The sequence below is a fragment of the Pempheris klunzingeri genome, chromosome 3, assembly GCF_042242105.1.
Source record: "Pempheris klunzingeri isolate RE-2024b chromosome 3, fPemKlu1.hap1, whole genome shotgun sequence".
Lineage (NCBI taxonomy): Eukaryota > Metazoa > Chordata > Actinopteri > Acropomatiformes > Pempheridae > Pempheris > Pempheris klunzingeri.
In genome coordinates this window covers 11,754,968-11,772,591 of record NC_092014.1, presented here as the reverse complement: position 1 = coordinate 11,772,591, position 17,624 = coordinate 11,754,968, and the positions used below count along the sequence as shown (strand labels likewise).

Sequence of the window (17,624 nt, the reverse complement as noted above, 5' to 3'; positions counted from 1 at the left end):
CAAGCCTAAAAAACATGTTTCTTTTAAGAGACATAAACATATATGTGTTTTCCATCTTGGCTTTTTGATGAGTGGCTATGTGTGAGCTGGAAAATGCAACCCATACAGTTCATTAAAACCTTGAAATAGGTTGTGTTGCACTACCACCAGATTCATGACCTGTCTCAGCCAGTCAATAGATGATGTTGCCTAAACGAAGAGTCTGCTGTATGAACGCATTGGCACAAACTCACACAGCAAAACATCAAACACAATAAATAAATTCCAAGCAAATCCAAAGCTAAAGGATGTACGGATCTTACCTTATTAAGTAGCAGCAGAAGAGGAGGCTGAGGATGAAGACAAAGATGGCTGTCCCAAACACCACGATGTAGATATTAAGGGGAAGGTTCTGGAACCCTATATTTGGCATCCTGAAACTGTAGTGCTGGAAATCGGAGGTCATGGATATTCTGAATGGAGCAAGACAAATGACATAATATACAATAAGTATTTCCACACACTTCCAGCACACTCTGGGCCAACTTGGACCAATGACACAGTGTTAATGATTCAAAGGAAAACTGGAACTCAGTTTTACTTTCAATATTACAGGAACTAATCTCAGGGTTTGGTTTCATTTTCAGTTCACTTTGACTGTAACTGTTAATGTTAGCTTAGCTTTAATCAGTACACAGTTTTACATCTTTAACTACATGTTTCGGATGCTAGATCTCTTTTGGCATTATTCTGAAAACATAATGTTTACTTTTGCTGCTTTTATGGGTTAACATACTAAGCCATGACTAAACTCCGTTTTTCTTTTTTACATGTTTGTGGATTCTAAAAGAGATCCATCTGCATTAATAACTGTAGGCATAGACAACAACAGGCAATTTGGGGTGGCGTTTAAGGAAGAGCCACACCATATTTTTTAACATGCAACCTGTCACAACACCGTTGAGCTAAAGATCCAATACTGCCCTATTTAACCTCTACTCACAATGCCTCTAGACTCAAACCCAATGAAATTATTCTGTGATGTTCATAAACTCTGTTTGTAATAGCCTTTAGGGGGAGGCTTGGTTCCCTCCTGCCTTGGCAGCTGGTGCAGTTGTTCTCATATAGCTTAACTGTTTCAGCTTTGGTCCCTGGAAACACACAGACACTAAAAGTGGAGTGGGTTATGGAGAAATGTGCACTTCGCCCCTTTATCCCCTTCCTCCCCTAACTAATGGGCAACAACCATTCATGTACTGCTGATTTATGACTAAGGGCAAAACCTGCTCCTGCTCTAGGGTTTGCTTGCTTGCTGCTTGCTCAGAAGCCCAAAGACTCTGATTCTACACTGAAAGACAAAAGCAAGGCCAATGGTAAAATAAGTAATAAAAAGGCAACTCGGAAAACACACTGTGACATTGGAGCTACAGTGTGCCACTGCTCTCTTTACTTTCCATACACACAGCAAGTGGCCATCCAGAGAGAAACGGCCCTTTCTCTGTTTTAAAATACACACTGGTACATTGCTAACACAGCCTTTATTCGTTATAAAATATTCATGAAGGATTCATATTAACATTTATTTGCTCACTTTGTGCGAGTCTCCTGGAAAAAAAAAAAAACATCCTTCTGAAAATCTGATTTATAAAAGCCAGGCCCCACCAACAAACGCCTACTGGTCAACTGCCCTTACTCAATATACCAAAGGAACATGACCAGACATGTCTACGCCTACCCAGAGAAGAGGAGCAGGAGAGGACAGGAATAACTTTGCTCCTTTGGGAACTCTACCCTGTGCCCCTCCCCTTCTCTTCTCTAAACACCGAGAGCTTCATTCCTCTACACTCCTCTGGATCGTGGAAACTTTAGGTTTTGCTGAGGTTATTAACAATCCTTCCCTGCTTATGATTACACCATATGCATATCACAGTGACCCAAAAACCTGCCTACATATAACATTACTCCAGCCGTGATGGACGCCTAAAGTGCAGTAATTGACAGTGTTCTCTAGGATACATGGAGTCTCACTTTGACTTCAATATTACCAGATGAGCTTACATTAACAACTGACTGCCAACTCAGCAGGTCCAATTTTTACTGGGCAAAAATACCACTGAAATGTTATGCTGATGTGACAGCCAAACATTGTCTTAGAAAGGTAGCTTCATCGCATTCATGAGGTTCAAACGGTGTCCAGCTCTTAAAAATACAGAAAAGGAATGAAGCTAGAGTGCTACCTTCATGAAATGGAAAGAAAGTACTGCGCCCAAAAGCTAATGGGACTTCCATGAAAATCTTTATCCAGCAGCTCCAGTGAGGAGAGAAAACTGCTGACACAGGCCACAGGAATGAAATACCTGTGATTTTAGAGATCACTGGATTTACACCCACCACTTGCCTTCAGGGTGTTGTTGATGGGGGCCTGGATACTCTAAACATTGGTTGAAATTACAGCGACGCTTAACTGTAATCAAATTAAATGCCCATAATCTGCGGCATTCTGCATGAGGATGAAATATCTCGCCTGATGTCTGGAAAACTAGGTCCAGGTCGTGGTTAGTAGCTGCGTGCGTAGCTTAGGCTGAGTGATTAATTGTTTCTACACCAAACAGCAACTTAAACAGGTGCAAATGTCCACACAGGACATGCCATCTTCGCTGTTGATTTCCCAGTCAACTTTCTAACCACTGCAGACAATCTAATCAGCTGCAAATAAATCATGCAGTGGCGTCATTTTGATAGTTCGTCTTTGCTCAATTCCAAGGCTCCATGCCAAGCCAAGCCCTGCTTCTCTCTCTGTCTTTCCTTCCAAACAAAGCCCAGACAACCTCCCCTTCTTATCTGCACACACACTAACATGCTGCAGAGCTCCACGCTTTTCGCAAAAAATAAAAAGCACCTCTGGAGATATAGAAAATAAATGAAACCAACATACTGACACTCTATTCTTCGCAGTGGGTTATGAAGTAATCTTACGGGATACTGGCATATGTTTTGAATATCAATTCAATGTAAAGATATGAGGCGACAAATAAAGTGACAACTACATAGTTTAAGCTCCAAAAAAACTTATTACAAGCCAACTACTTGTTAGCACACTGCTACACTTGCTTTAAAGCTGGCTTTACACTGGTTAGTTTAAAAAAAACAGGGACTTTGTCGACCGGTCTTGCACATACACATACACATACCCGAGCGGCGCCTTCATGCTGAAGAGCAGAAAGTCTATATAGAGCTATACCACAGGCCCCTCAGAAGTGACACAAGTTGTCCTTGAGAGCCTTCTCAGTGGGTTGCCTCTTTCTGACCTGTTACATCATAGCGCTTCTTTTTCCCACATTCATAAAGCCTGCATGAAAAAAGTCAAGCCATGCTTCTTGGTGTTTCTCACACAACAGCCATAACAACCTCCCCCTGCATGTCTGAGCACACAAACATGCTGCAGAGTGACATGGTTACCACACGCACAAACAAATAACTCTGAAGAAATGTGAGACCAACGCACTAGACGCGTTTCCAGCAACGGATTTTTAAGCGCATTTTGAAGTATCACAGTAGAAGACGTTGATGGAGACGGCAAAATTAAAGACAGAAGTTTTCATTCTTGCTTGAGGAGGTGTTTGTGCATTAATTCTCTCGTGAAAAAAACAAACTGGGAGAACATTGGGAAACATTTAACTCACACAGCTGAAGTTTTTCCCGGCCATCCGGTTCTGTTGGTCTGTTCACCAGCCTTGATAGAAACACGCCTAATTCACATTGTCTTTTTATCTATTTTGTTACATTTCAAAAGTGCCCTTAAAATCTGCTTGACATTAGATGACAACACAGATACTGACACTCCATCCTACATAGCACTGTAGATAGTGAAGTAAAGACGCATCTAAGCAGTGCATCAAAGGGACTTCTGTCGTTTCCACGATTCAGAGTAGTTATTGATAACCCACAGTTCTGTGACACACTGTCGTCTCTATGAGATTAATACTACTTTTGAACTTTTCTCCAATACCCAATTATTTACTGTCTTTCCAGCTTCCAGCTTCCTGCAGCCATGACATTAGCAAATGCTAATTCCTTGGTGTTTAAAAGCAGGTCTACATTTTTAGCACTTTATTGTCAGCAGATCAGTTTTAAATAGCAGACATGCACCTCCGGTGAATTGTCAGCTTAGGCTACAATGAGCTCTTCCCTACTTGTTTCCAATGGTGGCAGACACTATTGAACTGCAAGGAAAGGGAGACAGGCTCAGTAATCTTCACCTTTCCGGTAAAACCAAAAACAAATGTGTTATCTAGCAAAGCCATTTCCACTGAAATCCTTTGGCTACAAAAGAATGCACACATAAATATTGACATTCATTATACATGGACGTGTTTACATTTCAGAGGCTACATTCACCTGCAGGCAAAACTGGCCCATATCTGATTTATTTTGCTCAAATGTGACTCAGACAGTGTGAGCAGCTCAAATCACAATGAATTTGATCTTTTCAGTTCTGATTTGAGACACTTTCATATGTGGTCCTAAATCAGATTCAGGTCTGATTTCTTGCAATGTGACCTCAGTCTGATCAGGCATATCAGAATTTATGTGATGTTTATGTCACTCTAGGTCAGCTTTTGTCACATGTCTGCACTGGTGGGATTCTCTCTGTGAATACAAACATGGAAGACGACTGTGATGAAAGCAGTGTCTTGCCACAAGAGTACTGTGAAGAGGCACTGAGCGAAAAGCGAAAAGTAGCCCTTGACATCCTGAAATTTTGGATGAAATCTGTTTCTGTGAAGACATTCACATCACAAACCTAGCACTCCTGGCTTCAACTCCACATCCACACACACCTCCGTACAGAAGTGGCAGCCACTGCTTCATTAAAAGCCATAATTAAAAATCTGGCTTCCTCCTTATCCTCTCATTTGTTATCATCTGCTCACGATTTTGCTGGTTTCTACCGCAAATCAACTTATAAATGAAAGAGCAAATGCTGACTTCAGTGGCCAGAGGGCTGTGTCAAACAGCTGATTTTGACAGCATTTAAAGAATAATGTGAAAAGCCCTTCTTCTGTAGATGATTGAAAATAAGGATGTCATATTTTTGAATAGCCAACTGGCTACCAAGCAACATCCATGAAACATGGCAAGCTACAATTACTACAGATATTTCTCACTTTATGTTACTAATATTTATTCTGCAGCCCACCTCACCTATGATTATCATAAATGTATTATTCACTCCCTGGTAGCATCTAGACTGACAATTGCAAATAAGGTCAACACAGCTTACAGATTGTTGTTGAGCATAAAAGAAAAAACTCTTGGACAGGAAAATTACAATTTAACTACACACAGCTGCTGCGTCACCTAAAGATGACATTAGCATGGCTACTATGTCAATAACTACTCCTAGTTGGGGCAAGACATAAAAATTAACTTCCTGCTGAATAGAAATTGCCTAACGTGAACACGGAAGTATGTCATGCAGGTATTCAATGCAGGTTAGACTGAACGACAGATTTAAAAAAGGTCCCTCTTCAAGTGAAGTCTTCTGCTCTTACACTGTCCCCTTCATTCTGTGCACCAGCCCTACAGTATCAAGATACACTGACCTAGAGGAACTTGGGCTCATCAAGCGATCTAGAAATCCAATGCCTTCGCAGTAAACAACCCACATGCCACAAAAACACATTTGGGGTGTCACATCGTCAAACACAGGAGTCCGTTACAAGATGAGCCAACGTGAACTGCTAAACTGTTAAACTTAGCAGTCACTGTATACACATAATTAACCCTAGAACACTAACGTCGGGTGATTTTCACCCACGCCATTGTGGTGACGTGATTTTCATTGTGTTTTTCGTTAACGATTCCCTAATTTTTCACTAATTTTAGAGCGTTTTTATAGGGTCCCCCCATGATACCTTTTTTTCGTTTTATGATACATTGTATAGGGGAAAATAAAAGAAGAGTACTTCAATCTGCCATGTATTGTTGTATTTTAATATATTGTGATGAGAAGTATTTTTTTATCGGGTATATTATATCGGGTAAAATATACCCGACGTTAGTGATGGTGTTACTAATTGTTAGGTTAATGTTCTAGGGTTAAGTATATGTTCAGACAGGTGATAATGGAGTGAAGAAACATAATAAGCCCATATGACCTCATACAGGCTGTAAGGGATGACTGAATGGTCCCATGACTGATGGACTGATGTGTTGAACAGTGCTCTCAACCACCACCATCACCAACCTATGCTGAGGCCCACTGAATACAATTAATGTTTCAGTTTTATTAGTCACCTATCTGTATTTTGACTCATGAAATTCAGCAAATCCTTAGAGTTTAGGTACAGCGCCAGGTCCAAAATTCCCTCCTTGATGCTTCCTGCAACTAAATGCTTCCTGTGCATCTAAAAATAACTTGTTGCCCCTTTCCCTCTTTGGAACAGAAGGGCCCACTCAGGACAAAAGCCAAACTTGCACGCTTCACTGGGTTAAAACTAGTTGTGCAAAAAAATGTGAATGTACAGTGAAGCAGTGCTGACGGAGCTATCTCTGCTGCACAACGACAGAAGCAGAGATGTACAGCAGTTACAAACGCAATGTTATTGTGAACACATCTCACAAAGAGCATAATCCTACAGCAGACCAAAGAGCATTCAGAGTCAGTGTGATGACACGCAAACAAACAGCGTCTTCTGGTTGGAAAGGGCAGATGTGATTTACATCTGCTCTCCTCATCCCACCATCTGCCTCTCTCACAGATATTTTCACATGGCCTCGCCCTGTTACGTAACCAGCAACAACACCACGCATAGCACAACACAGCACAGCACAGCACAGCACATCACATCATATCACATTTATAGGAAATGAGCATGAGTGAGTGAATCAGTTTTCCCAGTCATTGTGCACCATTTCCTGTGGTATAATGGAGCAGAAATAATTTTATATTTGTGAGTGAGAAACAGCTAAAGAAAGGGAATGAGAAGGGGAGTGAGAACAACCAAAGACCGAAGAAGATTAGCCTCTAAATTTAAGTTCATCCAATTTACAAAAAAGATTACTTTTCCGCCAACTAGTGCCACTAGTTACACAGATTTTCCTCACCACATATATCTATACCTGATATATTGGTGTATGTGTAGAAACATATTTTTCATACATGGTTGTACATATGCAGTAAAACTATAAAGAAGACACATACCTAAAACATTCAGTCTTTACTGACACAGAATGTATAACCAGGGAAAAAATAATTAAAATATATGCTCCTATGTTACTATGTAAAAAACTGGACAAGAAAGGGGGCCACACTCACATGAATGCATAAAAGGGCAGCTTAATTTCATCAATAAGACTACAAATAAAATGGAGAACTACTCACTAATCAGCAGGACAAAAATACACTAAATACACATGATGATGTGACATCTCTCACATGTTTGAATAAACTCTACCTGTTTGTATTTTGGGTTCACCGTGTGAGATTGAGAAACAGTTTAACATGCGAGTTAGATTCTGTTAAGATCGAGAAGAATTTAAATTGGCAGTGAGCTTTTCATTTCAAGTGAAACTTTCTATAAAACCATTTTATAAGTAGTTGTTCCACATGTCTGGGAACTCCTGGTGTCATTCAAGGACAACATTACTCCCTGACTAAGTGAAGCAAAAACGATGCCTCAGTGTTACACTTTTCCCATCTATTCTTCACCTTCTTCTGATTATCTATTAACCCACAAAGACTACAAACCACAAACACTTTCTGAACAGCCTTCTCCTCTAGGCCAATGAATAATCATCTATTTGGGTAGCAAAATGACCCCATTTTGACGTATGCCAAGTCAAACAAGTACGCAGCAAATTAAACACACATTCAAATCACAGTTCAGTTTCACAGTTTGACAAAAACATTCGGATCAGGACAGTGATAGCATAAGTATCTGTAGAGCACAGAGAAAATAATATGTTTTTAAGACCTATTACAAGACAACCACATCGCGTCCTAACCAAACAAAACCTCTAAACCTTCACAAAGCGTCACAAACTACTCACATTTAAGCATTTCATCACTGCTGGTAACAATTTAGCCAGACTGGAAGAAAATTCCACTAACTCGTTAAATCATCCTGATGGTTTTACTAAGTTTTGGCAGACTTGATGTTTTCAAATAACCTCAGATCAATCGTAAACATCTGACCAAAGAACCCTCCCTTTCTCTTTGCTCAGCCATTACATAACGAACTAATGACTGTGGAGCCACTCTTCCAGTCTTCTTCTACAGCTCACTCATAATCAATAGTGGCTGGACCACTAGTAGACACATCACATGGACAAATGATGACCTTAGGACCCATGATATTTCATACATTTTTCATGTGAACTAATAAGTCTCGGGCAGCTGTTGAGTAATACTGACATTGCTTTCTTCTTTGTTATTTTCTAAAATACCCTCTCCAAAATGAGAGTGCAATTGTTTTTCATTTCCTTGTTTTATTCTACTAAATATAAAATTCCCTTAAAAAAAAACCCAAACCACAGCTCTGTTCAGGAGTTTCTTGTGCTCAGCCCACAACATCACATTCACAAGATACTGTCCGTATGAGAAGTGGAAATTTCCACTAGCAGCCACGGCCGGCCATGAGATTTGCACATCTGAAACTTAATATGCCAAAGGGCAGCAACAAACACCAGGGCCTCAGAGGCAGAGCAAAGGACTCTTGAAAATGTGCTGGCTGTGTTGAGTGAAATGCCTACATTCATATGATATGACACTGAATTTTCAGCAGCTTGACTTGGGGGAGGTTGTGGGGCACTGGCCATTCACATATCTGACCTTCTGACAATACATAATTGTTCCTGGTTAACATGTTTTAGGACAAGAGTGGCTGCTTAAATCATCCCTTTAGCCTGAGAGGAGGAAAAACAGATCAGCCACAAAGCATACAAAATGCAGGCCTAGGATACAGCTGTCAGTGAGGGATGTAGAAATTTAACTAAGCTCCTTTCTGCATTTAAACTGTAGCACAATGCGCAGCGTTTTATCATGATACTTCCTGAGATGAAAGAAGATGATGACATTAATGATCATACACGCCATAAGTCATGAAAGTAGCCAACAGTGTTTCTACGTCAAGCCCTGAAATATGCATTACAAAAAGCTTGTTTTTCTAAAGTTGGGCCAAGTTCTACAGTAAGTAGGTCGCTGTAGCTATAACTCCAGTTATGGAGATGTGGGAGGCACAGGACATGAGTGGAGCTGACAAGGTCAACCTGATGTCAGCTGCTGATATAACTCCAATTACTGGATTTACATCTAATGCCACTCCATGTACCATCCTTCACTCATTGTATATACATGTATTCATAAGCATGCAACAAATCATGGCAGGCATACAATAAGTAGCGGTACGTTATCATGATTTTCCGACAAAGTGTATTAATTCAAAATCCTCTCTCAGTGCCACACTGTTTGCTTACTGAAGATATTGGGCTTCTGAAATAAGTGTCAGGTGTTATGTTAATCATATCAATGACTTGCAATCTGATTTTACTGCAAGCAACGAAGATGTATGAGATTTTGCAAAAAGTCACACTGTCATGGAATGTAGTTTAAGTCCCTGTCTAACCCTGTACTGTAAATATAGTCAAAAGCACGTTATAGATGATCAATGTCTAGCTAGCTGTGCTAAGTTGCTACCAGTAGCAGACCACCAACCAACACTCAAGACAATCTGTAGCTATTTCATAAAAAGGTTTATTAGGGTATCTAATAATACGATGAAATAAATGTGATGTAATTCATATAGTCTACAATATAAATCAGAAAGTTACCATAACCTTAAGTTCAAACCTAACTACTCTTCATTTGTATAAATAAATATTTTATGTCTTTGAAAACGAGCATCTGTGTTTTGTGGTATGTGATTAATCTCCAGAACAGCTCCTGACCTTGAGACGTTAAAGTTAATAAGAAAAGCTTAACTGCCAACCATTAAGTAAAAGCTACAAAACGCATGAATAGAGAGGCATCAAATATAGAAAGTAAAAGGTAATTATCTATGAATGAGACAAACAGAAATGCACATCTTATGGCTTGCTTCATCATCGTCTTATCTACATATCATCTAAATGGAAAGGTTTATTATGACCTTTTCTATGTGTGCTCCTTTGCTCTCTCTCCCTCCCCTTTAAGCTTGTCATTCCTCAGTGGACTCCGATAGTAACACAAGCTGACACAAACAAGAGGAACTGACACTCACAGCTGTCTCATAGCACTCTTGTATCTGTGTGTCCAGTGCCCCCTTTTTATCTAGGTTTTTTTTTCTTTCTACTTTCCATGTCACCTCTTCAACTCTTGCCATTTGGCTGCCTTAGTTTTACTTTCTTTTCTGCTTCATATGAATCTATTTTTATGGACTTTGTTAAAAATGATATTCAAACTATAACAGCTTATGCAATGTCATTTCACAGCCACGCACTTTAGAGAAACAGGACCCTTGGTCTGTGAAGTGCAGGGTCACACCCGCTATAAATAAAACCTGTAGTCATGTGAGGGTGAGTAAGTCAAGCTAAAACATGAAAACAACCTGAACCAAATATATCAGTTCATGGGGTTATCAGCTACTGACCTGCAGCAAATAAACAAAGAGTCTAACAAAATGAAAAAAAGTTGTTACAGAAAAGTTGTCAAGGTTCACAAACTTTGACAAAATCTCAAGTATTCTTTTGTTTATTTCCTAATGGATACAGATGTTGTATGAACCTAATTTCAGCTTAAGTGATGTATTACATTAGGGAGTCTATTTGGGAAATCAGTGTTGGGTTAGCCAAGCGCCTGGTGCTTGATGCCAAGAGCAACGACGATTATGATAAGTGTCTAAAACGAAAGGGTAAAACAATAAATAAGTGCTTCATATCAAATATACAAATATAGATTAATATACAATAGCATTCACTGCTGGTAATTGCTATTGTATTTACAGGTTGCCCTGGTGAGTAAGCGACTCAGGGTTGAGCCGTTAAAGGCCCTTTAGCAGGGTTAGCTCTGTTAGCACTGGCTATGTTTTTGATGGGGCGGTGGCTCTGGCTGAGGAGGTAGAGCAGTCATCTGGTAATTTAGAAGTTCTATTATGGCTTTTTATATATCTTTCATTTACTGCAATACATAAATGAAAGATACAACTTTAAGTTGTGGTAAATAGGTTTGTTTTTTTCATATTGTATAATTGCTTTGAGTGGAATAATGCCAAGGTGCTGAAACATAAAACTGCAGAGTTGACACAGACTACTTAATCTCAGCCATTTGATTGGTTTGATGAGGTTTATAGTTTTTACATTATAAAACTCACAGTACAATATTGCCATGATATATGAAATTTATCACAATATCAAAAAAAGACTAAAATACTAAAAAAGGTGCACTCAGTAGAGTACTATTTTCTTAGTAGCTCTATATACAAAGTGCCTTAAACTTGTTGTACACTAACTGTTTCAATTACGATTTTAAAAAATATAAAATTGCAGTTAAGATGGTGGCAATGATGACAGAAATAAGGATTTATTCATGCGTAACTTGAGTGGATTATAATTTATCACGTATACAACTAATCTGCAGATGCTCCTGTTCAAAAGGAGTAAGCTGATAGACAGCAACTGGTCCACCGACAAAACTTCACACGTAAAAACTTGCGCTGTTGAATAATAGTTTGTGTATTTATTCATTTATCATAATAACATATACAATTTAGAGTTTAAAAATAAATTCAAGTCCCGACTTTGATTGTCATCTGCTTAGCAATTAGGATTGATTTCACCAAATAAAAAGGGAAAAAAAACAATCTATTGTTTTCTATAGTTTGTCGTAATTACATGTGAATATTAATCTATGTAAAAACCACCTTTGTCTTTGTCTGTTTCTTCTATTCACAGTTCTAGCTGTATTAATGATGCCATCTAATGATGAGCTGATCATTTAAAATCAGGTGTGCTGGAGCAGGAAAACATCTACAACATGCATGGCAGTGTTCCCCCACGACCAATATTGGGAAACACTGACTTAGAAAATGAAAGAGGCCCTTGTCAACAGACGTGTGGACTTGGGAAGGTTTATCATCATAGAAATACACCTTGGTCACGGCATCTTACTTACCTTTAAATTCAGCTAATTAACCTTGGAGTTAAAATCTGGCCTTCAAACTAACTACAAAAAAAAGCATTTTAGTTTATTGAGGTTTTACCTCTCAGGGACATTTACATGTAGCCACCGATGAGATGATCCTAAAATAGGATAAAATAATCGTTTATTGAGATGAAAAGGCAACACTGTGTTACGTAGAATAAAATACTCTTGGGTTCTTTCCCGCTCTTACTAATTCTGCATATTGAACCTTCATTATATGAGAGCACTGTGAGCACTGAAGGAGGCTGAAAGAGTCTGAAGGAGGCCTCTTGATCACCCACATATCAAATACTGCGGCAGAAAAGCTTCTTTTTTCCAAGCTGAGAAATGTGTGTTTAGAACATATTGGACCAGCTCTACATATTTAAGCAGACACTCGTTTGCCTAAAATATGTCAGCCTATGTGATATGATATTTCACTATTTAACCTTTGCTCTCAATGTGAAGAACCTTTGTCCTCAAGTAAGTTCCCTTCACTTCATGTGCTTTATAAACTTCGCCACTGTCCAGTAATGCTCGTTTCCTGTAAACTGGAAAATTACACAAAGATCGTATGAAATTACATTTCTTATACTGCTGTTGTTTCCCAGGCTTTGTGTTCACTGTCAGAGTAACCTTAGTATAAGTGATGCCTTTAATCACAGACTATGACCTAAGCCATCTAAATACCACTACCTTACTGTAACGGTGTACCTACATGTTCTCTTACACAAAAGAAACATTCACTCTGTATAATCAAATGAAAGAAGGCATGGGCTTCACTTACTCTCTTCTAGTAGGTATCTTCAAGGTTGTGTTGCATAAGCTAGCCTATCTGTAGGTAGGTGAGACATTTCAATAATGAAGCCACTTCAGTTTGCTTTATACTGAAAAATGGAAATGTTATCTGTTTAACATCTAGGGAAGTAACATTATCTTGAAAATGCTAAATGATTCACCAATATTACTAGATAGATGGTCCGTGTAATACTAGGCACATCAACAGCTATGAAAACAGATCCCTGATATTTCTTTGGAAGCACAATCTAATAAAAGCTGTAGATGATGAAGGGTTCTGTATTACAGTGAATACGTGTGTTCACATACTTATTTCTCCTAAGCCTTACAACTGTAAGGTAATACCTGCAGATCATATTTGTTGATCTGCAGGCATTAGAGTTAATGTGTGTAAGAGCAGATACTACTGGAGGGCATTCACATTTGTGCACCGCTGAGTTCAGTGCAGTGTTTAACCCCTCCAGCTCAAGATTCGGTGAGTGCCAATGCTCACATTGCTAAGTATCTCTGATCTCTACCAACACTGTCTCAGGTGAAGCCTTTGGGGCTTGGTCGTTAAATCTAAATGACGGCAGTCAGCCACAGAAAGTTTTCATCTGTCGTCTGTGAGTTTTAAAAACAGCCATATATTTGTAACTTAACTTTTGAAAAGCCCTATAAAATAAAGTTTAACCGTACTGGTGCAGGGTGGTAGCTAGTCAAATAACCTGGATTCAATACAGTGTGGAGGAAGGATAAAAACGTCACTTCTGTGACCGCTTATATACACACCATAGATGCTAGAAATATGAATGTAGGAACATTATACAATGTGTCTAATTATTTGACAGCTGCTTCCATGCTAGGAAGGCAACACATTTTCGGGCACCATCAGGGCTGCATGCTTCAGTAACAATACTACTTGCAACTGAAGAAGCATTTTAGGGAGGTCACTAACACTGCCAATCAATTTTGTCCTCTTTTTGGACAAGATGTACAGTCATGTGTGTACAGGGCCATCAATCGTATCACTCTCTGGGGTCAGTGAACTGAAAGTTTAACAAACTTGAACTTTTGGTGCAGGTAGACTATCTTATCCACCACGTACTTGTACGCAAGACTCAAACCAGTGAACAAAATCAAAAATTACAAATCATGCATTTGCCTCAGAGGGCTTTAAAATCTCTATAGCATATGATATCCTCGATCCTAAGACTATATTAGCATGCTTTTTGGGGAGGACACACTGCACATAGTTTCTGGGTACTTGACAGCTGCTGCCACAGTAAGCAGTCTCTGTGGAAGAAATAGGACCAGGATTTGTGCCACTATCATGGCTGCATGGTTCAGAAAACAACACTAACTCCATCTCATGCAGTGTTTTATCACTTTGAAGACGACAAGCCCTAATTTCCTCCTCTATACAAGGCTGCTCCTCAAAAACGAGTAATGAGGGTATTAAAATAGTGGATGCAGGCAGTAACACACACACACACACACACACACACACACACACACACACACACACATATCCTTAACAGTCTGACACTTGGATAGCTGCCCACCATACGCACCGAGGATTAGCGTGTTTTAGCTCAGGCGTGTTACAGCCCACACAATGCTGTCAGTGTTGACGGAAACACAGAGAAAGCCCTACTGTTTCCCCTACCATGCGTTTCCACAAGGGTCATCGCTGTGTGGCTGACAGTGAGGAGAGTTTAGGCTTGAAGCACGGTGGCTGGCTGCTCCATCACTGCAGGACACCGTAACGCACTGACGGGACTATAATGAGCGGAAAAATGTGCGATTGTCGCGGCGATAGAACATCATTAAGACAGCTGACTTTTTGGACGCCCCATTGGGCGCTATGAAAGCTAAGCTAACTTTAATGATTCCATACATAGAGGCAAGCTGGCGTTTTTGCGGTGTAGCTTACCAAATCCTTGGTGTGGTTATTGCTCATTACGGGACGGGAGATAACTGGGCGTGGGCTCGCTAGCTAACCTAGCAGCGTTAACGGCTAACCTTAGCTACAAATGACATAGCGTTACTTAACGTTAGCCTCACAGCAGCACACAGTCTAAATTAACTTAAAAAAAACGGCGTTAAGTGAATTCAAACACATTTTTACATTCCTCTGACAGGTCTGGGTGCTATTAAATAATGACTCACAAGCTAGTTTAGTCGGTAGACCACAGGCTTGACTGCCATTGAACTCTAACGTTAAATATGAAAGCATCAATGCAAGTTCAGTACATTAAACGCAGCAGTTGTATGTTAGCAGCTAGCAGTAAGGGGTTAAAACAGAGGACCGTCCACTCACCAGCGATCCCCTCAGCCCCAGTAGTAGCTACGCTCCTCTGTTGGGTATTTCTTCACACACTCGGGGTGCTGGAAGGCTTTTAAAAAGCGGCAAATCGACCCAAACTAGAGAGACTTTCCCCGGCAGCTTAAAGGCGTTATCTGAAGGTAACGTTGACCAGACCTTCGCAGCAGGGCGACTTCATCACACAGCACCCTGCCTGAGATGGTGGCGATGGAGGCGGTTTGTGGTCACCGGGAACCTCGCTGGGTCTGATTGGGAAACGGCGATAAATAAAGAAGGTCGCTAATAGTGGTGGATGGATGGATGGGTGGATGGATGGATGGATGGATGTACGCTACGTCGTCGGTGGCAGGGAGGAGGGATCCCGTCAGGGGCTTTCTCGTCGTGATTCCCCCCTTCTCTCTCTCTCTCTCTCTCTCTCTCTCTCTCTCTCTCTCTAAAACAAAAAAACAAGCCAGTCGTTGACAGTGGGAGTCGAGGTTGACAATCTGCACGGTCCGCACGTAAACGCCTGCTAGCCCACTACCACCAGGAGCTAGACCCCACCTCCTCCCTGTAGGCTCAGCATACACACACAGACCGATGCGGGTAATGCCGCTGGCGGTTTTGAGGACAACGTGTACGAGGGGAGTGATGCTGGCATGAGAGAGGGGGAGAGAGAAAGAGAGGGAGGGAGAGAGAGAAAGAGAGAGAGAGGGAGGGAGGGAGGGGATGCTGCATATGGTCACGTAGCTGATTGCAAGTGATCCTTCAAAATAATGGTTCAGGTCAGGACCAGCAGTGGTCCTTTAAAGGTGATGCTATGGGATAAACCTCCATTTCACAAAATCCAAGAAAGTAAAGAGAGCTTTATTTTGTGTTTTCTCAAGTTTAAAGCTGCATCTCCGCTCAGGATCCCAGTTATTCAAAGATATAAAAACAATAACGCAAAAGTACCCAATTGATTATATAACAATACAATTTACAATAGCACATTTGCACAGATTTAAAGTAGTGGTAGTCATAGTCAGTTGTCGTCTCTATCAGGCCAGCGATCAGCATGGTGACAATAAAAATATACTACTGAAGTGTGGTATAATGGAAACCTTTTGCACTTGGTCTTTGTGGATGTTAACCTTTATCTACATACTTATTCTTTTCATCACACTTGATCTGCAAAAGACCATTAAGTAAATGCTAAACAGACCATAGCCTACACTCACTTGGTTAAAGCATGTTGTGTCATTTTATGATTTCTGATTAGGCAGTGTAATAATGTGTAGTTTGCTTTAATTTGGTAGTGGAAGTACTCAGGTCTTTAAGTTAAAGTAGTACCATATTAGTTATGTAAGAGGTATTATCAGGAAAATGTACTTAAAGTATCAAGAGTACTCATTATGCATAGAGGTCCATTCAGAGTGGTAAAGGACTGACACCATCCAAAGGGATTTTCACAACATACAAACCAAAAGTAGTCCTTTCTTATTCATCTATAAATCGGGTGAGATTTAATGATTGCTAACCATTAGTTAATCCATTATTTACAACACATAAGCCCTTTAACAGGCACCTTACAGCAAAGTGGAAGTGGGACTAAGGAGGGTTGTGATGGTAATAAAAATGGTTTAGATATAGGAATGACCGACCAGTGATTCTAGATTGAATCATTATTTTTAGTGGGGAGTTGTTGCAATAGCAGCCGGCAGTGTTCATTCATGTCTGCCTGCTGTGGGGAACTGTACACTGTTGGTCTTTCTCAATAATGATGATGGTGGAGGTGATAGTGACTACTGATAAAGCTGACACAGAGAGTCACGCGTGGCTATAATATCTCAAAAATTCCCTCTCTGAATAATATGGACATCAGAGTGGGCCATTTTTAGGGATTGTATATCCTTTCATTGTGTCATTTGCTGTATAGTAAAGGCAGTGTCGATTTGCTCTGAAGCGTGTAACTTGTAACTTAATGTTGGCCTATATCTGGCAGTCCCCCCCCCCTTTTCATAGTGCTCTGCATGAAAAATACCATATGTTACTAGATTAGATTTGCCCGCCAAATCCAAATAAGCAAAACACAAAAATGTCAGCTTTGAAAGACTGGCATAATCAAAATTGCCTCCATGTGAAGTAGCATTTATCAGCTCTCAGGTAACAAGATTACCACTTGCAGGTAGGAGGCTGAGAGCTGCAAGCTCACCCCTGAGAGCAGCACTGGACTGGACTCTAGATGTAGTTTTCCAGTGAAATTGTAGTCTGGTAGGTATAACAGAAAACTGTCATAATTGCTCTGCTTTTAAGTTGGAGGAACATGTCGTTTCTCACACATCTCATCAAAGTCATGAATTTCTATAGCCTGATAATCAGACAAAAAGTATTTGTGAGTGGTGTTACAGAAGTCTGGAA

General features: G+C 40.1%; 1 protein-coding gene across 2 annotated transcripts in view; it reads right to left on the bottom strand.

The window, feature by feature from the left end:
* The window catches only part of rnf24 (ring finger protein 24), a 30,917-nt gene extending 15,111 nt beyond the window's left edge, over positions 1-15,806 (bottom strand). Inside the window, exons 1-2 of one of the 2 annotated variants that reach the window (XM_070856624.1) lie at positions 15,240-15,806; positions 303-452 (exon numbers count right to left, since the gene is read on the bottom strand). In XM_070856624.1, coding sequence (XP_070712725.1) covers positions 303-445 — 143 coding nt within the window. In that variant the 5' untranslated portion in view covers positions 446-452; positions 15,240-15,806. Of the gene's footprint in view, positions 1-302; positions 453-3,170; positions 3,258-15,239 lie in introns of those variants that run through there. The other variant, XM_070856623.1, reaches the window with a different exon arrangement.
* Positions 15,807-17,624: the final 1,818 nt, after the last annotated feature.